The following is a 27,330-nucleotide window of genomic DNA, read 5'->3' as shown; positions in this document are numbered from 1 at the left end:
TTAGCATGCTGATCATTGTTCTTCATAGGGGTATCTAGCAAAATATCTGTTTCTTAAACTTCCAGGGATTCTTATTAAAATGATGTTAGTTTTCTTGAAGTACTTCATTCAAAATGCTAAGTTTCCTTGTTTTAGTAATAAGATTAAAGCATTTGCATTCAGTACTGCTGGTGTTATTTTTTTATTTCAGACCACGCATTGAAAAAATCAAATTAATGACAAATGTAACTTACAAAATATGAGATGTTAAGTTTGAATCGTGTAGTTTTGAATGTTAGAGTACAACTCTAGTGTGGGTGCATATAAGTTTGACAGAGTTCAATTCTAAAATATTCTCTTTTGAGAGGCCTGGAAAAAAAATAGTGAGCTAGAAGATGGCCAAAATTCTCTTTCTTGGTGTGAAAACAAAAAGTCCTGTGAGTAAAAGGGACTAAAATTGAGGGCAAGTAGATGGTAGTTGTTCAAGATGTAGATAGTGCATGCGATGATGTAGTAGTACTGTGATACTAGGGGCCAGAGCAGCTAAAGGTTCCAGAAAATTGGGATGAATTTGAGTGAGAGTGTGGGTGGGTTTTAGCAGTAGTTTTGTCTTCACTGTTTTCTCAGAGGTATTGTTTTACATCTGTGCAGTGTCATAGATATTTTGTGAAGTCAATCTGTGTTACCCAGCATCTCACAAAGAGCAGTTAAAACACATTAAAATTAGAAGTGTTCTTTGATTTGCAGTTTGTGTTACAGGCTGGTGTACAGACATTTACGTATTATGTGCTGCCTTTAAAGTTTGGAAGCAGTAGATTTTTGGAAGTCCAGCCTATAAAGAAAAAGGATGGGAAGTAGCAAAAGTGAGTAGCCTTTCGTTCTGTGGGCAGATTGTGTATACGTGCACAATTGGGTTAGTCTTTGGGGAATGGATGCAGTGTTTTTACTGTTCGTTGGACTAGGATGACAAGATTCTTGATTGTAAGCCTCCAGAGCAACTGGTAATTATCACTGGAAGTCACTGGGGCACTGCAAGGGTGCATCTATTTAATTTATTTTGGGACGTGTGGGCCTTGTGAGTAGCAGTAATTTTTCTGATGGTTTTACCTGTACTTTTATGCTTGCTGCTATGTACTTTTACAAGTTGTGAAGACTTATAGCTCTTCAGGAGAGCTGTTTTTCATTGTATTGCTAATTTCAGCAGTTAATAAGCTTTGATTTCTGACAGGATGGAGGAATCTTGCTAGCAAGTGCTAAACTTTTACAAGAAATAATGCTGACATCTGCAAGTAAGATTTTGGATAATTCTTCAAACATCTGACATATGATTATTTATAAGCTACTATGACTGGGGTTGGAATTCTAATTTACTCTTTTGAGTACACTTCTATTAAGTTGTAGCTAAAGTCTTAGATGTTTTTATGTGATGCTAAAAGTTAAACATTTGTGTTCTTGCACGTAAATATAAGAAATGAGTCAATTCCTGCCCTGAGGAACTTAAAGTATTGTATCTTTTTAATTGCATTTGAATATTGCTTCGTATAACCAACTCCTGAATGGACATCACCTCAACATTAAGATTTAAGTATTTTCCCTGTGACGCTGGTCATATAAAAAAGACTGTTTCAAGATTTTGGAATATTCCATAGCAGTGAAAACCTTAATTGAAAGCAGTGTGGTATTTTCCTGTGGTTTGCTATGTTACATTTTGGTATTCTTTGATGGGGAAGTCTAAGATCAAGATAAATGGAAGACTTCAGAAATTTGCAGTGCACCTTTTTCAGAAAATAAATTCCTAATTTGCTGGCAATTCTAAGCACTGATTCAGACTAGAAGCTGGTAAAGCCCAGAAGACCTGTTTGATGTTTTGTACAATTCTTGATGTTTTAATTATAATGGTTTTGATCCCTCTGTGTTGGATCAGTGTTGGTAGGGCCTATTTTCAAACTGTATGATTCATCTTTTTTCTTTATTGAATTCTTCATGAATCCTCAAGTGTCACACACTAAACCAGAGTTTGTTAAAATATCTCAATTTAATAGCTGACAGCTGTAAGTTCTGATGAAGTTCGTTTCCTTTTGAAAAAAAAAATAGAACTAAATATTAAGATTAGCGTTAACTATCGGAGGAGGTTAAGAATACTGGAACACAGTCCCTTATTCTGCAGGTTCTGTATCTATGCAATAGTTCCCGTTCAGCAGAGACTTCTTGTTCCTTTGATTTGCACATCTTTGTCTTGTATCATTGCCTCCTTGTTTTCTGTTTTTACCAGTTCGTGAAATCAAATCCCATTTTTTAACAAGCTTTTTTGTTTTCAGGATGTCTATTGCACACTTCTTTGCAGTGTTCTTCAGCCTCTTGTGATCCTGAATGTCATTTTATTGTTGTCTTTGACTTTTTGCCGTACTGTTTCTGGTTTTTCTTGTTGCCCAGCCATAAGACACATCTCCCTTCTTTCAATCTCAAATTTCCTTTTTTCACACTAAGTGGTGTTAAACTGTGTATAAGTTTCTCAAATGGGAAGAAGGGCTGGTGACAGCATCTGTTTATGCCACCTGTTTCTGTGTTTTTACACTGTTTGATCAAGTCACCTATACTGACCTATGTGATTTTCCTGAAACTGGGTTTTAAGTCGTGGTACAGCCGATGTGAGTTGACAATGTTCTCCAAACTGGCATTTAAACTTCTAGGATGTTTCTCTTCTGAACTGCTAGACAGTAAAGCTGCATCGGATATTTTTCCTGTAATGCCTTCTAAGATCCATTTACGAATATCTATGCAACTATTCCCAAAGCCTTAACCTTTGCAGTTAACTCGTTACTGAATGCACTGTTAAAAACTTAAAACTTAAGATAATCAGTTAATAGAGAAAGATGTGCTGGCCACGTTGTTTTGGAGTATTTCCAACCTTTCTGGGAATGAGGAATTATGTTCAGTTGCAGTATAGTCTTGTATAGCAAGTAGTATAATACTCTTGTATGATGCTGTATTATCTGTTATCTTCATTTCTAGAATATGTCTTTGCTGTGTTCTTTTCCCTCTACAAATACCACTTGCAAGAGTACAGTAAATTGGCTATGTCTAGCCCCCCCGTGAAAAATAGAAGTGTCTTAAAACTTTTCTAAATGATGCTCATCTCCCGTTCTTCTCTTGCCTGGGTCGGTGGGCAGTTTGTGGTGAAGGAACTTTACAAGATACTTTGGGAACAAATACGTTAGTTTGTATGTTTGTCAGTTGCTCCATTAATTTTCAGATACATTCTCATCTTTCATATTTGCCTCAGCCTGATGCATATGTGAGATATATCTGATCAGTCATAAGCAGGCCTGTAGCCATTTCTTGCAGAAGTTAGGGAGGTAGTTTGTTTCCTTTCCTGGGTCTTTTTTTTGACCACCATAGCTGCTTTTGGAACACCCTGTGCCAAGAGAAGTATTATTACTCCTTTCTAATGCTTATAGTGTTGCTGAGGAATTAGTATGAAACTGATCTAATGATTATCAGTTTTCTTCCTGGCTGTGTAGTTAGGGCTTTCAGTGTTGCATCTGATCTTCTTAGTACAAGCAAAATCAGGAGGTTGAGAAACTTTAGAGAACTAGGCCACCCTTAGTTTTACTTTTTTTTTTCCCTGTACTTTAAGTGCCCCAAATCATATTTTTAAGAGGTAGTTTTTGATTCTACAGATATTGAAAACACTTGCCCTTAGCTTTTTGAAAATTACTTCAAAACAAGCTTATATTTGTAAGCCTCGTTAACAAGTACCTTTAAGGGACAGTAGTTTCCACAACATATTAAAGACGTTTTAAAAAATAATTCAGAGAAATGAGATGTCATCAGTCCAGTGGCAAGAGTGCTTGACTGAAAGTACTATAGAGAATATAAGTATTTTTTGACTGTTTCTGTTAGTTTTGGAGGGAGGTATTGAACTACCAATTAACTTGACACAAGTTTTTACTGGCATTGCTCTAGAGAGCTATTTGCTGAAGGTCTCAAAATCTTCTTGGTTTTATAATACCTGGCAGTGCTGAGAATTAAATTCTCATAATTGAAAGCAGCCTCATGAGATTATATCTATATACAGCAAATTATATTTCAGTATGGCTTTAGGTCAAGTTAATATCTTCTTGTAAAGTAACTGTCCCTATTTTTATGTAGGTCCACCAGTGATTAATTCCCAGTTTTGCTAGACCACTGTTACATTGATTTGTGTCAAGAGTGGAAGTTTTGTGGGAAGGTACTTTGGACAAAAAAACTATTTTATCTCCAGATTATTGTGGAGAAAGGGAGAAGCTGAAATAGCTTTAATTATGTCCCAAATATTTTATATTTAAAATGAGTGTTTTGACTCTTTCAGGATAGTTTTGTGTGTCTTTGGCAGATTATTAGATATTAAGTAATAGCTCAAGTATAATACTTTAAGTACTAGTAAAAACTGTGTGACTTTTCATAGTCCCTCCAGGTTCAGTGATGCTTACATATTTTGACTTAATGTTGAGAATGAAGATTTGTTTTCTTTATTCTGTGTGTTACTTTATTTTTTCAAATCTGAAGTTGTTCTTTTATGCAAGCATGTACACAATTTACTGTTCACAGCTGCTTGCGTTTTGTATATTCATATTCACCAATGTGGTGAAAAAATTCCTTCCTATTAATGAAATAATGAGGTCAGTGAAGATCATAAATGACCAATACACAATTTATTTTCATCAATGTCCTGAAGAACAAGATCAACATATGTTTTGCTTTTTGTCTCCTTTTAGTAGCTCATCAAGTGTAAGTTGGTGTTATTTCTTTGTTATTAAGATGCTGACCTTTAACTGTAATCCCACGATAACTTACTCACCTGTTTTTATTATAAGCTTTTGCACTAGACACTTATAAACAAAATTGAGCCTTTGAAATGCTTTAAAACTCTTTAATTCCACTTTTATTTTGCATAAAGATTTATGTATTTCATATTCCTTGCAGTGTTCTTTGTATAGTCTTGTTTTCGTTTTCACTAGCATGGTCTTTGTCAATGTAACAACACAGTCATGAGTTGGATTGGTTGGGAAACTTCATTGCAGTTGCCTTTAAAGTTGGGAATGAAGGCTGCTGTGGTCCCGTCTTTAGCTAGGGGAATTGAATAAACTTCACTGAAGGGGCTTGTGTAGCAAACATTAGGAGGTTTAGTTGGTGAAACCAATACATTAGCATAAGTGGAACAAATAAATTGGTGTCTTAAAAATTTTGTCTTGTCCAGAACCAACGGAGGACCAACCTGTCTCACCCCAAAGACTTTGTAATGTGAACTCTTAATTGCTTCAGAACTTACTTTGATTTAGTGATGGCAGGGTGTTTCAAATTCCTCTGCTGAAGACTGAGTTGCTTCAGAATGTTTCTGGGAAACTCCTTTCCTCGGCTTTTGAAGATTTCCTAGGATTTTCAAGAAGGGTGCAAGCTTTAGAAATGCCAGTTCTGTAGTGATTGCATAAGCAGACTGGGTTCTTGCCTCTCAGGAGTGGTAACTGAAAACTGCCAAAAGTGAAATTGTCCAATGCACACAGGGTCGTCCATTAGCTCAAAAAGTGAACACTCCTTTCACTCAAGTTCTATTTTCAGATTGCAGTGCTCATGCAAGTTTTTGCAATGAGAGATCTTGTTATGTTATATGAGAGTTTGTGGTTTCTCATACATACGAGATTTTCACAGAATCACAGAATAACCTGGTTGGAAGAGACCCACCGGATCGAGTCCAACCGTTCCCATCAAACACTAAACCATATCCCTCAGCACCTCATCCACCCATGCCTTAAACACCTCCAGGGAAGGTGACTCAACCACCTCCCTGGGCAGCCTGTTCCAGTGCCCAATGACCCTTTCTGTAAAGAATTTTTTCCTAACGTCTAGCCTAAACCTCCCCTGGCGGAGCTTGAGGCCATTCCCTCTCGTCCTGTCCCCTGTCACTTGGGAGAAGAGGCCAGCACCCTCCTCTCTACAACGTCCTTTCTTTTCCATCACTCCTCTTGTAACATGCATTCTGATCCTAGGAAAAAAAACAAGGTTCCAAGATCTGAAAAACAATGACCTCCTGAACAAGAGTTTTCTGAATATGGCACAATCTTTTCTCTGCCTTACCTTGTTTTAAAAGCTGAACTGTTTGCCTCTAGCACTGTTAATTATCTCTACCTGACTTTGCTAACTCCTTCAGCCAGGTTGTTAAATTGAACAGAAAACTTCCAATAGCCACACATTACAAATGCAACAATGGAGTTATCCTCTAGTTTCTTGTCATGTCTACATCAACTGTGTTAGAGAACTTCTGGGGATAGACACATCTAGTGAATGATTTTATCAGTGCTAAATGTACACTGTAATTTGGTGACTTCTTTTCCCCTCCTAATTCAGGAAAAGGACTTTGCAATAAAACTGTTTTCCATCTGTGAAGATGCTGTCGTCTTAAGCAGTTTCCCAATCTGTTTTCTTTGGTGTTTCTACTGCGCCCTTATGTCTCATTCTGTCTTAGGTGATAGGTTTTCTTCTTGAAGACATTTTTAGTTTATCTGCAGATGGGTAAAAACAGTGTTGTGTATGTATAGGTACGTGAATAAACCAAGTACTGTGTTGTACCTTCAAGGTCATGCAAGTTTAGATTTCTGATGAAGGCTCTGCAATTGTAACTGAGTTTATATAGGAAAAGCTATGGCATTTATATATACAAATATAAATTACATCCCCACTACCAGTGGACAGAATTTACAGATTGCTTATTGGTCTTAAACATTTGAAATTCAAAACATAAACATTTAAAATGAGTGTGTGTTCTGTTTGATTGGAGATTTTTTTTTCTATCCTTCCTTTAATATTAATAAAGCAAAAGGGCATACTAAAGATAAAGGCTGAACCTCTGATAAGTGTACTATTGATTCCTTTAGTTTTGCTGTCTGTTAGAGGCTTTGGCAACAGTAGCTACCTCTAATTTCAGATCCACTTCTTGCTTCCACTTCTTGCTTCATTGGTGTAGGGCTTCCCTGTGATATCCTGGAATAGCTGCTTGACTGTGGTGGCCTTAGGCCATTAATGCCTCATTTTGGAGGAGACCTGTGGACAGTGGAGGATTTAAATAAAGCATAGCAGACGTAACTGGCCAACTGCCAGCCAGAGGACAAGTGGCTTCCCTTAAAATGACTGACAGAGCTTGAGCAGAGCCATGACTGGATTAGATGGTGACTAAGGAATAAACTGCAGGCTTTTCCTAAGACTTGTACAGTCTTTCTTGCTTCCTACATCCTCAGAGAGGATGTGATAGAACCTGATGTGCATCTGAGAAGGAGGAATCTTTTAAAGAATCATCACGCTTCTTGTTATGAACAGATTGCATAAGTTTATCCAAAATAAGTTTTTTGTAATCACTTTTTATTTTTTTGAATTGTAGCAAAGGGAATTATAACACTTATTCTGTGTACTTGCAAAGAACAACAATGCCAGAATGCTGTAACGGCTTTAACCTGACTTGATCTCTACTGTAATCCCAAATCCGGCAATCCCCTTTGCCTTGATTCATTATCTCTGATGTCTGCAATTTAAATGCCATGTTCATGAATTAGCTATTAATCGTTTTTTGAGTTCCTCCAATACTGAAGGTCACAAAGTGTTTTCTTTAGAGGCAAGATTAACAAATTTAGGCTACTTGGGGGATAATGTATTTACAACTTGAAATCTTCTCCTTCCAAAGGTAAAGTAAAACAAGCTGTGGATGTTGTGTTGTATGGTTTGTGGTTTTTATTTTTTTTCCCCAGCAGGGCACTTTTCTGCCTACAGAATGCTTGTAGGCTTCCTTGATGTTTGCTGTTGATTAGCGTTCAGGTGAGATACTGAGTTAGAACATTAACAGCAGCTCTAAGACCTGTCCCTTGTACCTTTGTAGTTTCACCTTTGAGTTAAGAGCACACATGAAAACTGAGCACTGATACAAGTTCAGTGATTTATCATAATTCTAGTAAACCTTGCAATAACTGTAACAAAGTATTAGGCAAAAAGTTAAGGTAGCTTCAGGGGACGTGATTACACTCATCACCTGGTACAGGGGAGAGCATAGTCCCCACTTAAGTCCCAAAGAGGACACTGCAACCAAAGTTGCAGGTGGAATGAAGAGTACTTTGGCAGCCTTATGTCCTTGGTCTTCAACAACTAGGTGGAACTATAACAGATGCTGAGGAGTTATGGATGTATTATGCTAGATAGTTGTACCCTCTTGAAAATTGTGGCTGCCAGAAAATGGAAAAATGCCTCCATCTCCTGGCAGGAAACCAGGAATTGGACAGCAATGTGTTAACTAAATGTAACTGTAAGGGTGTTTTTATCCCAAATACAACTTGTCAATTTTCTCTAGTGCTTTTAGATTTTAGTTTTAAAGATGAAACATTAGGCTTTCTAAAGTGTATAACACTTCAGTTATTACACTACCTGGGCCATTAAAAACATGCTTTTCAGTTTTTTTTTCAACTTTTGCAGAACCACATTTCGATAATATTTGTGTATATGTATAAAAAGCAGAGGAGAACACGTTAGCAATCCTGTGGCAAATTTAGAGTTGAAAAATATGTACATGTTTGCATTAAGGTGCAAGAATTAGATGACAGGAGTTTTCAGTTTCTGTTAATTTTTTTTTAAGGAACAAACTTAGTGTCTTAAACATGAGAAATTTCAAGCACTGGGCTGTAGCGGAGTCAAGTTAAAAATCTTTAGAGAAATTCCTAGATAAAATCAGCACTTGTACTAGAATAAATAGCCTTTCTGCAGGGTTGGGTTTTTTTCCTTATACTTTGTGGATTATAACCAACAGTCATAGTTGGGAAGGCAAAACGTGTCCCCAAAACACCTGGAATAACTTAAAAGCAACTTTGTGTGTGTTTAACATTTAGGGCACCTCCTAAATCTTAGTGGATGCTGAATACAGTCGTTATCTATGTATACCTGAAGAACTTTTAACAGCTCATAGGAAGTAAATAAATTCCAAGATTTAAGGTCAATAGGTTAATTCCCTAGTTTGTTTCTTTAGATGTATCATGTGTTCAAAGGTCCCGTAGAAAATACTGTAATATATTGCTGTAGCATACACCTTATTTCTGGTTGACTGAAGAGTTAAAGGAACAAATGGTGGATGCTTTCTGTAACAATACCGTTCATTCTTTTGCTAACATTACGTTGCAAGATTCCTTTGGTAAAGACCAAGTTCTTTGTTCTTCATGGCCCATGCCATTCTACAAATTCAATATATGATGACAATTCTAGCTGTTGGAGTATTGTTAATAATAAAAACTTTTGATTTGAATGGAAGCTTTGCTCAAAGAAGAGTGGAAGAGCGCGACTCTAAAATCCCAACTGAATGCCTGAGTCCTTTACTTCACATTTATGGTCTGTGCCACATACTTGGTGCGATTATTATTGCTTCTAGGTTTTTCTTCCTTGGCTTTTCTTTTGTGTTTTTTTTTGTTTGTTTTGTTTTTTGTTGTTTTCTTGTTTTCCTGTAATCCTTTGCTTTGCAGAATAACCTCTTAGAATTCCTTGCTCACTTGTATCCTTCCTTGTTTTGCTTGTGGACAGCTGAATGTTCACACTGGGGGCTAACAGTGTGCCCACATTTGACAGTCTAAATACCAGAAGGGAAATGAGATGGCTTCCAACTTTCAGAACCTCTGTTGAACTTTCGGAAAGACAGTGAAAGGTATGAAATATGTGGTGGGAGTCTCCCATAGATTTGGTCATAAACATGAGTGGGGCTTAAGCAGAGCTGAGGTTGTGAAAATTGTGTAATAGTGAAGGTTCAATAAATTGTTGTCTCAGTTGGGTTCAACTTGGAAGCATTGCATCTTAAACTGCTGTCATAGTCTCTTAGCTTCAGGATTAGAGAGGCAAGGAATTAGGCAGCCAGCCCCTGAGAACAGTGAATGGTTTTGTTGGTGGTGTTCTGTGGAATCAAACTGTATAACTCAGTTAAGGGTTATAAAGTAGGTATGTGTTTATTTGCCGGCGGGTGTGAGGGGGTCATCCACCTAACTTGTGCACCGTACTGCCTAACAAGCAGATAGTTATAGTGTAAAGAAATATATATTCATAATCTTTCCCCGCTTCTTATTATAATTAGTTCTAGAAGGGTCTTCTAAGGCGCACCTGCAGCGGTGTCTCCCAGTGATCGTGGGCTGGGGTATCAGGGATGAAATAGCTCTTCTTCCTCTAGGTGAACTTTTGACCTTAATCTGTGTGCAGGTGCAGTCCATTTCTGGTTATACTTCAAACCACAAAGCAGTGTAAAGCCAGTTTTCTGCTTAAGGCTGCTGATGTTCCCATTCCAGCTCCTTCTTATCAGCAGATGTTTGCATACCTGCTTTTTCTTAAGACCACCCAGTATTTTCAAGGCCTGTGTTAACGGGGTGGATTTAAAATTCTTTGCTAATGGTGTGGTTTGCATGATGAACTAAGATTCTTCCCTCATATTTTATATGTTTGTTTATCAGTGGCCTGGAAAAATAATACAAGATTAGGAAATGTGGTACAGCACTGCTAGAAGGTATTTAATTTTGGAACTTACTGAGCGTGAGACAGGTGTCAGGCATTTTTATTTCTTCAATTCCCTCTCTGGGCCATGATCTTAGAAACTAGCTTGACAATTTGAGGTCAGCAGTGAATCTAACTGCTCTTAAGTTGCTTGAACTGATACCTGTATTCTAACTTAGTGCTCTTGGCTTGCTTAGTTCTCCATCACCATATCTGACTCAGTATTAGTACTACCATAAGAACTTCAGAGGCAGGTATATTAATTTCTTATTTGAGTAGAATTCTTGTGCTGGAGAGCTGGAGTTGCATTCTCTGTGCTTGGAATAGTTTTTTTTTTAGGAGTATTTAGCAGTCGCTTTGCAGAAGTAAAAGTCACCAAGTTATTTTAAATGTTAGTTCCTAAATTTTGATTGTTAGTTTGCACTATTAACTCTTAAATTTTGTCCATTCTTGTTTTGGGTATCTGTGTTGTGATATCCCATTTTTATGTAGATTTCTTTCAGTGGCTGCAGTGAAAAGCCTGAGAAGTGACTTAATTACTCCCAAGTCAAACACAAATGCCAAACTTTAGCAATCTTATCTATAAGTCTCCATTACAAGTTTCCTACAATATAGTGTGCAAGTAGATATTCCTTTTAAATATACTGGAAGATAATGAGAAACTTTATTGATTCACAGGCTCCTCTCAGACCAAGATACAACTTCATTGTATTGAGTAGTCTGTTTGAGGGTGTTTTGTTTTTTCTAATCAGACATAACCAAATAAGCCATATTTGTTGTGGTGTTTACAGAAACTTTAGGAATGTCTTTTCATCTGGTAAATTTCTTTTAGGCTTTAATTGCTACAGCAAGTTACATATGAAGTATACAAGTGACAGTCGGTATGATCTTGTGTATTTTTCTGACCACCAGTTAATTCAGAAATTCAAATATTAAAGTGGCTTAAGGCCTTTGGGCTTTGTCTGGAATTCATTTTAACAAATATGTAAACCACTGTGGATGTGTCTGTGTCACATGTTCTATTCATGCAAAAGTTTTTGCAGCCTTAATAACAAACACCATCCTTTTTAGTTTGCCAACTTGCTTGGTGGTTGTGATGAAGAGTACAGTGCCAGCCTATGAGAGCCAAAGCTCTAGTAACTTGTTAAACAGGCAATTTAAAAACAAACAAACAAATCTTCTCTTCACAAGCTCCATTGTTAAAGCTTTGTGAAAATGGCTGTGCGAGGAGAATGAGCTCAGAGGAGAATGAGGAGAAGGAAGAATGCTCTGCAGCAGGTAAATTTTGTTTATGATTAATTTTGGTGCTTTGGAGAAGAATGAGAAAAGATGGAGAAGCAGTTTGTTTGTGGACGAGGAAGAAGTCTTTTGCATAGGCTCTTTTTTAATGCTAGCTGCTAGCCTCTGCCATCTTTCTTTGTAACATTCCTTTTCTAGTTGTAGTAGTAGATGATTGAAGACTGCTTTTTGTGTAACTTGAGAATAAAAATTGATTATCTTGATAATCCCTAGTTCTGATCCTAGCTGACATGGCTTTGTTACCTGTTTCACTTGCACAGACAATTTCTTTCATGTGGTAACAAAGATAATTAGTAAAGTAGAAGCTGCAGGTGCAAATGCAGAAAGCATAACATGTGGTATGTTGACAACACCCCATGAGGTGCCCATACATAAAAAGCCAATGCAGAAACACTAATTCTGTTTCTGTGGGAAGCTTTGGTGCATTGGTGTGACAGCCAACTGTAGCATCAAGGCATTACAGGTTTAAGGCTATTTGTAACAATGGTGAACTTACTACACTTCATGTGTTGCCACAGGACTCACAGTAAATATCACACAACTAGTTCTGTACCTGTACTAAACAGATCTTAGGAGACCACTCCTGCCTCTTGTTGCTTTAATTCGTTGTCTGGCTATGGAACAAGTCAAAAGCATTGAAACATACTAGTTTTTAAACTGTTGCAGGAGTTCATTAGTATTTGTAGTCCCTCACACACCACCTTTTGAAGACTACATTTAAGATGAATCTTAAGCTAACGTGTCTTGCTGGCATTTAGACACATTTTCTGCATTTATAAAAGCAGAAAACTAATTCAAAGCTGACTTTGGAATTAAGTCTCTGAACGATTTACAAAAAAAGTACATTGTGCAGAAAAGTAATGTACAAGTAAATAGATCTAGAAAGGGTAGTCTGTCTACTTCTATACGCTGAAGAACTGTTTTGGAGTCTGTCTTACTGTGTACAAGCTGTTTTGTATAAATAACTTCAACTAAGAATTTAGATTCTGTTGCTGGTTTTGCTAATTGTAGATTTGCTTTTTTATCCACAGCTCTTCCTGTCTTTCACTAAGGGCAAACTTGTCAAGATAATTGCCCTTAACTATCCTACCTTGGAGGAGTATGTATGAAACTGATCTTAAGAAGAAAGTGTGATTAGTATTTGAAGTAACTGCCAAAGAAAGAGAAATCGAGAAACACATCTCTTTGGATAAACTACAGAAGAAATAAAGACTAAAGTCCATTAATAGGTTATCCCTAATCAGTAAAAAGGCACAGCTGCTGAAAGGAGGAAAAAAGAATAATTAGTAGAGAATAAAATTCCGAAGAACATTTTTAATCTTAAAGGAATAAACTACATCATGTAAACTTCTGAAATACTTTATAGTGACATGTTTTGACTTCTCTCTAGTAAACTGGTATTTCTGCAGTATTCACAATATGATCAGCTTTTTATTATTTTTTTTTATTATTATTTATTAAATCCGGACTGTTCCTTGATCTGTAATTGTTTCTGTCTATAAATCATGATTTTGCTGCTGCTCAAGGGGGAATTAACTTCTAGGGACCTCACAGCATTCGAGAAAATTTCAAGACTATTCTAAAAGGATAAAGCTATTCAAAATACCCCTAGTATTCCAGTCACTTATTCTGATTGTGTAACTCAAGAGAAGAGTGTTGAACTCTTGCAGTATGGTAGTAATACATAGGTGCAGCTGAGGCAAGGATGTTTTATACTAGTCATAGGCGCATGTAAATCTGTTGCGGAGTGTTGATGCTGTACATGCTGCATTTCTTAAACAAACCATGTGTCACTCTTGTAAATGTGTGAACATGGTGTATACAAGAGGATACTCTCACTTCATGTGCGGCATGCTAAAAGTGTATCTGGCAGGAATTACTAATATTATAATGAGCTTGAGTTGGCAGTCTTAAAAGTTATATCAGAACCTTGTAGCTCTAAACATTTATTTGTATAAATCGGTTTCTCAGCATCAGAGATGAAATGATGTGCTGTTTGGAGTTTTTACAATTACTTCTGGTTTTATGAGTTAATATCATTACCTTAAAACTATAAAATAAAATATGTGTCATTGCAGTGTTACATTGCTGAATAAGGTTTGTAATTATTATGATCTTTTGTTATGACTGAAATTTTCTATTAGTGCATCTAATCACAAATTATTATTTACCAGCATTCTTTAGAATGACTCCTAGTTCTGGTGTTAAAGTTTGGTAATTCTTTGCATTAAAACTGTACCGATGAAAATGTGTACCTGATTATTTTTTTTCCCCTTTTCTTGAAGGGCCTGCGATATTTTGAAGCCTCGTAGCTTTGATTCCCTCCCTAATTTTTTTTTCATAATGCATTAATGTAGTGCTATACCTTCCATCTCACTACCCGCCTATTCTTAAACAGCAGGGAAATAACCTGTTTAGCCACTTGTGTTTCAGGGCTTGTATCTTATGTAGTGTGTACACATACCAATTGTATTTGGGGACAAGTGACCTTTTTGTACTGCTCTCCATAATATGATGAAAAATGCCTCCCCCTAAGACCAAATCATTAATCATCATTTCTCAGTATGAAGCCTTTGGTATAGAGGAGCGCCTTTGTGAGAGGAGCTGTGACCTGTGTCCAGGTCACAGCTGTGCAATTGGGAATCTTGGCATCAGTAACTTGAACATTTATTTGTACCAAAAAAAAAGAAGTAAAACCTTTTTTAAAACTTAAACTCTTGGATCCTCCTGTGAAGATGAACACTCAGCACATCAATAGCAGGTAACTATTAATGCCTTATTTAAATACTGTGTAGCAAATAGTGACTAATAATGTACTTTTTACATGTCATTCACTAGATGTTTCTGTTTTTTGTAGATATTCAAGTTCCAGTCCTGGATTGGTGAGTATTAACAGTTTTTTAGCAAAACCTCTTCCACAGAAAAACTGAGCTGAAGTTTGTTCCCTTTTTTCTCTCTTCTCCAAACGTTTTGTAGGCTACTTCGTATAGATAACTTGCTTATGTTTAGTATGTGCATCTAGATGCACAGTAATACCCTTTATAAACATTATACTTAGTTCATGAACTGAGAAGTTATTCCCATTTTTCAAATTTTCTGGCTCAATTTTCAGAAGCATTTTATGCTTCTTTAGACAAATTAATTTCAGTAGCCTGTACTAGAAGTTAATTTCCTCCAAACACGTGGACAATGATATAAGTGCCTAGACTAGAACAGTCTTCTAGTGTAGTTATGATTTTATATTTGTATGTGCATAAGTGCACTGGTTTTAATTCAACTTTCTCCTTTAATTTGCAGACTTCCAGTCTGGTGTTTCTCTTGCCTCTTCATGACCTCGTGTCTTGAGCAGCCTAGCTGGATCCCCTGGTTCCTGTTTCTTCTTTGTTTCAAAATTCTATTTTCCCCCGTGTTAAATCCCCTACCCTTTTATATTCATTTAAATATACTAGGCTTTTACTATTTATTTTGTTCTTCGCTGTTTTTTCAAAGACTTCAGGTTCCAACGTCTAAGATTTTCCATGTGGCACTGTTCTCCTAGATTCCCTGCCCCAGTGGAATAAGTTTCTCTTGTAGAATGTATCACTTGTGCTTTTGAGGTTTTGGCGACCTGATGGCCCTTGTCTATGTTTCCCTTTTGCTACTTTATCTTTGACACAGTTTCTCACAGCATTCTGCTTGAGAAACTGTCAGCCTCTGGCCTGGACAGGCGCACACTCTCCTGGGTGGAAAACTGGTTGGATGGCCGGGCCCAGAGAGTGGTGGTAAATGGTGTGAAATCCAGCTGGAGGCCAGTGACAAGTGGGGTTCCCCAGGGCTCAGTGCTGGGTCCAGCCCTGTTCAATGTCTTCATCAATGATCTGGATGAAGGCATCGAGTGCACCCTTAGCAAGTTTGCGGACGACACTAAGCTGGGTGGAAGTGTCGATCTGCTGGAGGGTCGGGAGGCTCTGCAAAGAGATCTGAACAGGCTGGACCGCTGGGCAGAGTCCAATGGCATGAGGTTTAACAAGGCCAAATGCCGGGTCCTGCACTTGGGGCACAACAACCCTATGCAGTGCTACAGACTAGGAGAAGTCTGTCTAGAAAGCTGCCTGGAGGAGAGGGACCTGGGGGTGTTGGTTGACAGCCGACTGAATATGAGCCAGCAGTGTGCCCAGGTGGCCAAGAAGGCCAATGGCATCTTGGCTTGTATCAGAAACGGCGTGACCAGCATGTCCAGGGAGGTTATCCTCCCTCTGTACTCGGCACTGGTGAGACCGCTCCTCGAGTACTGTGTTCAGTTCTGGGCCCCTCACCATAAGAAGGATGTTGAGGCTCTGGAGAGAGTCCAGAGAAGAGCAACAAAGCTGGTGAAAGGGCTGGAGAACAGGCCTTATGAGGAGCGGCTGAGAGAGCTGGGGTTGTTTAGCCTGGAGAAGAGGAGGCTGAGGGGAGACCTCATTGCTCTCTATAATTACCTGAAAGGAGGTTGTAGAGAGGAGGGTGCTGGCCTCTTCTCCCAAGTGACAGGGGACAGGACAAGAGGGAATGGCCTCAAGCTCTGCCAGGGGAGGTTTAGGCTAGACGTTAGGAAAAAATTCTTTACAGAAAGGGTCATTGGGCACTGGAACAGGCTGCCCAGGGAGGTGGTTGAGTCGCCTTCCCTGGAGGTGTTTAAGGCACGGGTGGATGAGGTGCTGAGGGATATGGTTTAGTGTTTGATGGGAACGGTTGGACTCGATGATCCAGTGGGTCTCTTCCAGCCTGGTTATTCTGTGATTCTGTGATTCTTGCTATAAGTGGACACTGGAGAAGAAGTTAAGGCTGTATCTTCTGCTCCTCTGCTTATAAAGCAAGTATATTAATTTCTTTAAAGAAGCTTGTGGATTGTAGGGGATAAGCAAAGTGAATGTGTTCTGGAGGTAAAAAAAAGCCCTGTCAAACAACACATCTCCTCTCAGACATGTTTAGATTCACAAGATGTTTGTTCTGCCCCTTTCTGTCCTTATTAGGGAATGCAATTGCATGCTTCCAGGCTAAGTGTAGTTCTTATTTTTTCCCTTCTGTCAAGTAATCTCTGTATTTCTGTTCAGTTTCATATTGTTTTGAGGAGTCTTTCTGTGCAGGTGCTCAGCTATGGAATCTCTTAGGCTCCACACTGTATGAGGATCACTGCTGAAAAGAATGTCTTAGACTAAGCTTAAATATATTTTGTTTTCTTGTATAAAACACTACCTTTTTTGCAAATGTTTGGTTATGAATCTCTTATTTGATTGCTTCTTTTGCTGACTGATTAAAAAATACTAAGCATGTGTGTATTGTGATTTTATGTGACTTAAAGTGAGGCACTTAGGAAGAAAATACCAATTAAATTTTAGCATCTTTTGGTGTCCATGTTGCAGTAGTTGTGGATTTCAGTATGTGAAAGTTCAAAGTGGCTGTACCCTCAAAGTTTTAATTTTTCTGGTGATGATCATGCTGTAGTATAGCAAGAATTTAAAAACAGGAACATATTAACACAGTACATGATAATGTTTAAATGTAAAGCTATTATGTCTTGATTTCTAGTCATGTAAACCACTTTTTCATCATTCTTCCTGTGTGAATCCTTTTTGGGGGCAGTGGGCAGGTGGCTGTGGGGAGAAAATGTGCGGTGATTGTCTCACGCTAATATGGTAAGGTTTGCCATGGTTATTCATAGATTATGTCTGTTTCTGCTTAGAAAATAAAATGGTAAAGCAGATTATGTGATGTCTTGACATTAACTATTATTTTAACTTGAAAAGTAGCATTTGCACAACAAACAAGTAGTGTGAGTTTGATTTTTGGAGTTTAGAATATGGGACTGATGTTCTTATGTGGGCTGCTGATATTTTCATGGGAATTATCATCAGGGGAGTCAACTAGATGGTTTTACATTTCTTTCTATGTTTTGGTAAAACAGACCTATCCCAATAAAACTCTTTCCCTGGCAGTTGGGTTTAATCTCTGTGTGTGTGTGTGTATATATATTTATTTTTTTTTTATTGACTGTGTAACTTGTATTGCCAGAGATCTTCACAATGCTGAAACTTTAATTAGTTCCTCTAAGCTAACTTGGGAATGATTGCAACTTTGTTCTTTATTTTTGTTTCAGGGAAATGAGGCAAGCTACCCTTTGGAAATGTGCTCGCACTGTAAGTTGTCTAATTGCTACTTTGTTTTGTTAGGTTAATTTTATTTGCAGATCCATACATACAACTTTCATGCATGAATTTACTGCTTGAAAAGTTATGCAGGTTACATCTAACTAAAAAAGTAAAGTTAAAAGGTGAAATTTTGAAATAATTAGCTTTTGCTGTTAGATTGTAAAACAAAAAAATCAGTCCATCTTTAAAAAAACATCACTTAGATTTTTTTTAAAAATATCCCCGTAGAATATGAAACAAGCTTATTGTTAATTTGATGTCTGTAAAGCAAAGCATTATAACTGGTAGTTCTACTGGTGGGACTTTTCTGTCAGTCCCAGTGCTGGTTCCTCAGAGCTGTGGAACAGCTTGTGGTGCAGTATGTGCTATGTTAGGAGCGAAGTATATTGCCTAAGCTGTCTTTGCACCTTCAGAGGAAAGAGGTTGAGGCTGAAAGAACTTTTTTTTTCCCCTGTACGCGTGCTGCCAAACATTTAGGTGAGAAGCCACTTGGTGTTATTTGCTTTTAGCCACATGAGCATAAAATTCATTCCTCCCTCATGGGATTAGTCTACCCTGAAAAAATAAAGTATTTCTTGCCTAAAGCTGACAAAAGTGTCCCTGTGGTATTATACTAATCATACTTATTTAAAACTGCCTTTTTCCTTGAATGTTTTTCTTCCGCACTGTGTCATGTGTCAACCTGTGTATATATAGACTGCTTAAGAAAATTCCCCTTCTTCAGTAAATCTGATCTGGTTCTTAAACAGGTTAATAAATTCTTCAAGATAGGGACTATCTTTTAGGCTGCTTGCACAATGCTGGTCATAACTGAACTCCAGCTCTCATAAGTTAAGCAGTAATACAAAATAATCATGGAGGAATCTTTTGCTAAATAAATTTTTCAGAGAATTGAGGGTTTTGCTAGTAATTTGCAAATCCTCTTCTCAGTGTATGTTTCCCTGTGAATTATAATTTGAATCATCGGTTTGCAATCACTTGAGAATCTTATCCACGGCACCACATTGCTGTATTGTGTTCAGCGTGTATTTTGTTAAACATGGATATGTGGGTGGAAGTTTCATATTTGCTGGAGACTTCATTAGTCTTTTTCTGGATAAGATATGTTGGTCTTTAGTTACTACTCCATTGGTCAGTTTTTCGTTAGGGGCAAACTGTTTTCTGAAGGTTATCTTTTTTTTAATTTTTTTTTTTAATCTAGATAGTATCTGCCAGAGTTGTAAGCAGTGTGATGCCCCTCTTAACTTCAGATTCTAGGACAAGCTGCATTCATTGGTAGCTACTGCTGACCTAGGGGTTAACTACTGAGCTTGTTTGCCTCCTTTTATTGCAGAGAAAGAGAAGATTTCTGCATTACATTCTGTGATTAAACTGTTTTGAGGATAACATGTAAATCTGAGCTTTTTCTGCTTTGATGGCCCTTCTCAAAGCAGAAAGTCAGCTGCTTCTCTGGGACACATTACTACATACACTGGGGAAGATGTAGTTATTGCAGATGTCTCTTTGCCTCATTGTGCCTAATCACTGGAATGATTGCACTGTGCTTAAATGTTCTGCAGGCCCAAGTATCCTGAAAGAGCAGGGGTTTTGGGAGCACAGATGTGTACAGCAGCACATCTGTGAATAAGCCAAATAAGTAGGTGTTCATCTTGTTCTTCAAATGTTAAATGTTCATGCTGCTTCCAAATAGTTATTACTGACAGGACAAATGCTTTTCAAGGCAAGACCAGACAATGTTTTTGAAGATAATTTGATAAGGGTTTTGAATGGTTAGACATCTGGTAGACTGACTGTTAGCAATAATGTATTTATGCCGCCTGCACTGTGACATCGGGTCCTAACCTCTGCCTGGCACTGGAGTCACTTTTTTGGTGTCTCTTTTTATAAGATTAATTCTGTTGTAAGGTTGACAGTTACAGAAAGCAAATTCAGGATGCTATGCAGAGGATGCACACCATTAAATAGTCAAGAATGTTCTTCATACCTGTCAGTTTAGAATATTAGTTCTTTTCAGTCAGTGTATTAGTGTTATTGGATTCCCCAAAACAGCATGGTTCCCCAAAACAGTTCTCAGCTGTGCTGTGTCTGAGAAATTACTGATGGCATAGCTTGGCTGACAAAATATTCAAATTATACATTGGAAAATTTTATCATAGCAAAAACCTGAGAAGAAAACTATTATATTATAAAATATTGCTTATTTTACTACAGTATTTGATAGAAAATAATTTATTTTGTAGTATTTTATAGATAAGCAATATTTTACAGTATGTTTTGGTTCTAGGACAAGGACACTAGTATCTCTTCTCTAACTTAGGACATTGTAATTGACGTATCTGAAGTCATGAAAAGGATTAGGCCAGCTGTGTGTAAGCGTATACAAGACAAGTGGTTGAATGTGTTCTCAAGGGCGTCATCTTTTTGTAATCTGATCTCCAAGACTGAAATGGCTGTCTTGGTTGCTACTCTGAAACATTATATTGGTGAATCAGACAAGGCTATGGATAGAGGTGAGGGCTTTTGCTGAAGGTCTGTTTTATTTTGAGACCTCTGCAATTCATTCTATGGAGAATTTTTATTTTTTTAAGCCTGGAAACATTTTAAACGAGTTTCAGATCAGAAAAAATATTTTTGTAAATACCTTAGCAATTTCTTGTTTATAATGATCTCATATTTGAAAAATATGTGACACCTGGATTCTGGTCTGGTTTCTTAGCCCTTTTAAATACAGGCTTAAATAGTGGATTTCAGAGATCTGTATTTTTAAGGCATTCTTTACTTTTGAGTATCATATTAATAGGAAGATAGCAGTGTACCTTTACAGTGACTAGAAAAAAATCTCATTAGAAGATTTTTTGAAATTACTCATTTAAATGTAGATAGAGCACACTGCACTCCAGAAATTTGCTTTTAATGAAACTTCTTGAGTTGCCACTTGAGTGCTTTTTGTGCTAATATCTGAGCATCAGTTCTGTGAATAACAGCTTGAAACAGTGTTTTAAAACATAGTGGATAATTCTCTGCTGTTGTCTTGGAGGAAAGGAATGGAGGATTCACTGGTGTGTATCAACATAGTGTGTCCAACTGGAAGATGAAGATCTGTCAGAATTACACAGAGCATTTGCATGTAGTTTCCTGGAAGCATGGAGTCTGTGTTTTAACCCAAATCATGCATTTTTTTAGACATATGCAAATCAATTCAAGATACAAAGCAGGAATTGTTGGCTGTAGAATTTTAATACTTGGATGGAAGAGAAATCTTTTGAAAATAGTCATAATTCTTCAACAAGAAAACCTTAATACTGGACTACTTGGATAGTACCCACTCTGTTATGTTAGTTACAATGCAAATTAAATTCAGAGTGGATTATGAAATAAGCATAAATCTGTGTGCTTTAAAATGGTGAATAATTTGATGTTTCTGCAGGGCGACCAGCAAAGCCTTTTAAAGAAAGAGATACAACAGTTATTTCCAGCCAGTTAGTATGTTTGCAAGCTCTTGCATCAATGCCAAGCTGACGGGATGCTTTCTGATTCTGTGGAAAAACATAAGGAGTATAGAGCCTCATGTCAGCTGGTGAGCAAAGCACAAAAAAGGCTAACTTGAGTTTGAGGTTAGAGGAATGCTCATTGCGGCCAGAGTTCAAGGAAGTTCAGACCACTGTGATGAGTCACAGGCAAAGTCTGCTTCAAATGATGTAAACAAAGCTTGATCCTCCTTATTTTGCTCACTATGTTACCACCCTGTTTACACTACTGGGGACTTGGACCTCCTTTAGATTTCCTAGTGTTTTCATCTCTGTCCTGGTCTCCAGAGTTCAAGACTTGTAAAATTCTGTCTGCTACTGCCACCATCAGTCCTTCAGGCTTAGAAACCTTCACTGTGTCTGAACTGTCTTGTGCCTTGCATTTCCAGCATAGCTTCAGGATGTTTGTGTGGGCACTTGGTTGCCCTTAAGGAGCCTTCAGAGATGAAGGAAAGTAGAATTTTGCTCACGCTCTGATAAATTAATTTAGTACTTTGTTCTTCTGTGTCAATTTGTGAAATGCTAAGCAAGTCAGTCTGTTTTATATGTGCATTTATAGAGGAAATCTGAACGAAAAATGAATAGGATAATTTTTAAATTTGCTGTTTTATATATATGTTTGCTGTTTCCATTTAAAAAAAATCAAAACAAATCAAACAACAAAAGAAAAACTCAAATTCCAGAAAGCCTACATGTTTTTTTTAATAAAGTCCAGCCCAGGCAGAGAGAATCAGCATAAATGATGACTGTGAATTAAAGAAAGAAAGAATAGACAAAAACTATGCAAATTTTAAATAGGGCTGATACTGTAATGCATTCATCCTTTCTTTTATATTCTTCTTATTTTATTTTTAAAGCTATTTTATGAAGATGCTACTGAAGTATTCCTTTTTTAAAAGGGAATACCCTTTTTTAAATTTCAGCTTATAGAAAAGAATTTAAAGGTAGGTGAGGTTCTTGTAATATATTTAAGGAAAAATAATGAAATGGTTATGGTAAGTTCTCATACAGTCAGTTAGGAAACACTGATCTGCAGATGTTTTTATCCTACTATGTTCATTATGAACAGAGGCTTTTATGCGCATGAGCTGTTAATGATTATTCCTGTATCTCTAGTAACTTTGGGTTTTTTATTATTTTCTCCTCCATGGTGTGTCCACAGCCAGAAACAAAGTGTTGGACAGGCTTGATATTTGGTCAGCTTTTGGCAGATATACTGATTTCTTCAGTACTTTTCTTGGACTTGGGTTTTTTTCTCCCCCAAATGTCAGACTCTTCTCAGCTCTCTAATGCAGGCAGAACCTTTGCTTTAATGTTTTAGGGCTAGGAATGGGAATGCCCATTTCTAGTAAAACTGCTGCTCAGCATCTGTGACTGGACTCTGCATTGCAGATGAACTGGAATTGACAGTATGTGCTATGAAATTGGTTGTCTGTATGTTTGGAGAAAGAGCAATATTTTCTAAGTATGAAGACTCTTTAGTTTCATAATTTAAGTGGTTGTTGCTTTGCTACAGTTCAGCAAAACACAGACATTCTTGAGAAGTATTCTTGCGTGCTTCTCAAACCTCTTCCTTTTCTCATCATCTGATTCCTGTCTTTATCATCTACAATCTTGAAAAAAAGAATTGGTGTTTTACCTTTTCTTAAACATTGCTGCTTTATAAGTTTAAATATCTGGCTAACTGTGATGCAGGACTTAACTGAAGAATGGCCATTATGTCCAGCAGCTGTATTTTCAGTGTAGCAGCACTTGATAACGTTGCGTGTGGTGGATCAGTCTCTGCATGTCCTAGTAAAATATTCTTTTTGAATTCATATTGGTAAGTCCTGCTAAAAGGTAGAGAAACACGAGCTTGAGATAAAACACTCTTCTAGCAAGTCTGCTTTCTTTGTACATCTTGTGTGGAAGGTCTTATCTCTCTACTGGAGCAGACCAGTGGGATGGAAGAGTTGGTGTTGTCTCTTATGTGCCAGCTGTAATAATTGAAAGCCGTGTTGAGGCATTTGAGTTGTATACACGGTAATTGGCTCCATTCCATAGCAGAACACTGACAGAACTCTCGGTTTCACTTCTGGTCTTCGCTCCTTTGTTTGTGAGGAAAAACACTGTGGACTTTAGTTCCTAAACCAGGAAATGGACTTTGCTTAAAGATGCTTTGGGGTTCTGAGCCAATGATGCTCTCTGACTGGTGGTCTGTGTTCCTGGCTCAGGCAGCTATTCGTTCACATCCTGATTTGTGAAAATTTCTCTGCTGTGATTTGAGACTTCGGGTTTTCTTAAGTGTTAATCAGAAGTGTTTCAAAAATTGCAATTCATTACTTCTTGTGAGTCTTCTCAAATTAGAAGAGATCCAGCTATGTTAATGCTTTAATTTTTATCCATTATGATTTTATGAAATCACAGAACTATGAAGTATTTCAAGTTACTTGGGGAGGCTTTAATATCTCAGTTTTAGTCAGTGCCAATGTTTCTGTTAATATTGGAAGTGAAATCTCACTGCTCTGGTAAAAGGATGAAGGTGTTTCATGTGCACTAGAAACAATACTTTCAATTTGCTGCCGAGTTGTTTTAAAGTGAAGTTAATTTTTAAAAAATAAATAAATAATACATGTACCACCTTTTTATTGGTTTGGGGTTTTTTTTTTTGCTGTAGGAAATAGTGGTAGTGTAACCCTCACAGAACGTATTTCAAGATTTCCCAGCATGAGTTCTAGATGCAATTGCAAGCTTCTGATTTCAAAAAATGGATCATTTGTGAAGGATTTGTCTTAACAAAATAATAGCCAGTTATTTGAAAGGTGTTGTGATTTCTGAGTCCAGGTTAGGAAGCAAGAGAGTTGTGATTTGACGAAGACATCATTTTAAACGTGGCTAATAAAAGTAGAGAGAGACTGATGTCATAGCTGGACAAGTCCTTACGTATGCTGTTACAACACAGATATAACTTATGTCCATGGATACATTTGTTTTACATACAAAGATGTGTTTCAATATGTAGTGTGAGAAGCCACACTTAATGTTTTTGTGCTTTTTCAAATGCAGATGTTGTGAGAATTGTTTTAGGATATCGCCTCTTTCCATGCAAGTTGCAAGTCTAGAGTAGAACTTGCAGTAAAAACAAGATTCCCATGTAAACAGCTTGCCAAGGTGCTGGCTTTGCAGTGAACTGCAGTGGGTCTGTTAATGTTAGGGTGACAGAGCAAATGTGAGGGCAGATAGTGCCTAGTAGTATTTCAAAGATTTACTGACTCCATTCACAACTTTAAGGGAAATGGAAGCCAAGAAGTTTCTGTGGACAGAAGCGAGAGTTGGAAAATACCTTCAGTATTTTGGTGAGAAGGAGCATTTTGTACTGGCAGAATTCATAAGAAACTATAGAGGCTAATTGCCATTGCATCTCTGCTTTGCTGTTTGCTTTTAATAGGCATCTTTTGGTCTCATGGTTATGTTCTTTGTGTAGCTGACCATACAGTGATACAGCTTCTTTTCGTGATCCTGGGGGGTTTCTCTGTAGCTGTGCCAACAGTAATGTGCTCTTGACGCTGCAATGCTGTGTGGTGCTGTTAAGGCCATTTACCATGTTCTAGGCTTCCGCATAAACTGGTGGAAAAAGGGATATGGTTTTATTGCAGTCAAGAGCCTAATTAATTGAAATGCCAAATTGCATATTGGAAGCTGAGGATGCTAAGCCTCTGCAAGTGCTGTTTAGCCTTATTTTACAGCCCTAGAGGCAGAATCTGATCTGTTGCTTGCTGGCGTGGCAAAGGGAAGATTGCCTTGGAAGTATAGACCCTTTTTTGCCCTCTGACTCTGTAGTTGCAAGCAGTTGTTAAGACTGACTAACTGCAGCATGTCAGAATTCACTATCCAGGCAAAATAAGTCTTGACAGAAAATCATCTTGTGCTTCTGGACTTCTGGCATACTCTCTTTCATTCCATAATACCAAAGTCATGTGTATCTTTGGATTTGTCTGGCTGGTTTTTTTTTTTTAGACAAAGATATCAAGAAATTTAAGGACAAGCTTTACTGCTTTGGTTGAGGATCAGGTCTCTGAATCGGCTGCTATTTCAAACATAAAGCTTTGCATGTTGTCTGACCTTACCTATTGGAAAGACTAAGTGCTATTTGGTTTTATGCTGCACTCTTACAAACACCTGTAATGTAAAGTGGATCAGGTGATGTGCCTGTGCCTTGTAGAAGTCAAGAAACATTCCTTTCACTATTGGAGCAAACACTAAATTCTTACTTCCGTTGAGGGGTAAGAATGTTGAGGAGACTGTTAATATTAGGGAAGAAATTGGTTTGGGGAGTTTGAAAGCTTCAGGTTCTGTAAGATGTACGTTTGTGGCTTTCTGTATGCCGGCCACTTTCTAGGACTTCCTTCTTCATACCCAAACATGGTGAGCAAATTGTGAACTAACATTGATATCTTAAATCAAGCTGCTTATAGGGATTTTTCAGGTTGTTGCAGGGAACATTTTTCAAGCTTTTCAGCAGTACCAGAGTACAAGATTTTTTAGTGGTGCCTATGGATTTACAGATTTCATCTATTCCTGGCAAAAGCAGAGATGTAAAGTAGGGTACTGGAGACATGCTTTAATTGAGATTATCTTTAAACTTGAAGAGGGTAGTTGAAGTTGTACTGCTGCAGCACCTGCATCTGCTTTAATTTCGGAGGCAAAGAAGGAGATGTATGCAGGTCATGGCTACAGATACATCTGTTTGAGATGGAAGAACAACGATTTTAAGTCTGGATGATGTTTTGAGTGGGTGAGTGATAACTGGTCAACAGTTGGATGTGTTAACCTGCTTAACTTGACATGAATGCCAGGAGATCTCATGTGTTTGGTGTGCTGAAGAAGCACTAGTTCTGCTAATATGTTTGTTTATTGTCTTTCAAACTTACTATGCTAGTCTAGTGTAAACATAATGCCAGCTTCTTCAAAGAAACCTCGGTCTCTTTTAATTTCTTCATACCTGGTATTTCTAAGAGCTGCCTGACTAAGAACCAGCTAAGCATCCTCAATCCTTAAAGATGTTGTGTCAGCATGTGGTATTCAGTGAGTCACAAGGCTAACCGTATTATGGCTGGTGCAGGGAGGAAAAAAGGTAAAGTTTATTTAAAAAGGCTTGTGTTTGTCTTCAGAATTTGATGTTATCTTTGTAAGCTTCCATGAGAATGTTTAATAGTTATAATAAAGTAAGAGAAATTCTGGTAGGAAAGCAATGAAGAAATGTGCATTGTGTTTGACTGGCGATAGGTTTACTGAGGCATGTTTGCTGTATTTTCTTTTCAGTTGATGCGGATGAGATAAAACGACTAGGAAAGAGATTTAAGAAGCTTGATTTGGACAACTCTGGCTCTTTGAGTGTGGAAGAGTTCATGTCTTTACCTGAATTGCAACAGAATCCATTAGTACAGCGAGTAATAGATATATTTGACACAGACGGAAATGGAGAAGTGGACTTCAAAGGTAAGACTGAGTGCTTTGTGACAGATGATGGCATTCTGTCAGAATTCCTGGAGTTTTGGAATGCAAATTTTGCTTCAGCTGTCGGGGGGGAGGGGGCGGAGAAAGAGAAGAAGAAAACTATCAACATAAGGAGGTAATTCCTAGTGAAGCTGAATACCAGTAAAACGAGTTTCTCTGGTGCAGGAGGGCAACACACTCCTGAATTAAATGCTTAAAAGAGTAGATTGTTTAGTAACAGCTTTCCAGGTCCTACTCATTTAGGACTACTCATTAAGTATCTCTTAAAGTACAGTAATTCAAACTCTTAATTGTGGTGCTTTCTGAAGTATATTCTTAGGCTGATGAGA

The 27,330-nt window shown here is 37.6% G+C and overlaps 1 protein-coding gene and 2 long non-coding RNA genes across 3 annotated transcripts in view; all 3 read left to right on the top strand.

The window, feature by feature from the left end:
• The window catches only part of PPP3R1 (protein phosphatase 3 regulatory subunit B, alpha), a 42,519-nt gene that overhangs the window by 7,363 nt on the left and 7,826 nt on the right, over window positions 1-27,330 (top strand). The window contains exons 2-3 of the mRNA XM_069850111.1: window positions 17,927-17,966; window positions 26,807-26,983. Of these exons, the coding sequence (XP_069706212.1) occupies window positions 17,927-17,966; window positions 26,807-26,983 (217 nt within the window). The remainder of the gene's footprint in view (window positions 1-17,926; window positions 17,967-26,806; window positions 26,984-27,330) is intronic.
• LOC138716974 (uncharacterized) lies at window positions 9,489-14,156 on the top strand. The gene is made up of 3 exons (XR_011336789.1): window positions 9,489-9,682; window positions 11,584-11,790; window positions 12,843-14,156. It is a non-coding gene; the product is annotated as an uncharacterized lncRNA (long non-coding RNA).
• On the top strand, window positions 14,203-15,454 carry LOC138716975 (uncharacterized). Its single transcript, XR_011336790.1, has 3 exons — window positions 14,203-14,572; window positions 14,669-14,693; window positions 15,109-15,454. It is a non-coding gene; the product is annotated as an uncharacterized lncRNA (long non-coding RNA).

This window comes from Phaenicophaeus curvirostris, chromosome 2 (assembly GCF_032191515.1).
Source record: "Phaenicophaeus curvirostris isolate KB17595 chromosome 2, BPBGC_Pcur_1.0, whole genome shotgun sequence".
Taxonomy (NCBI): domain Eukaryota; kingdom Metazoa; phylum Chordata; class Aves; order Cuculiformes; family Cuculidae; genus Phaenicophaeus; species Phaenicophaeus curvirostris.
The sequence above is the reverse complement of the archived record's forward strand: the minus strand, read 5'-3'. Positions and strand labels throughout refer to the sequence as shown.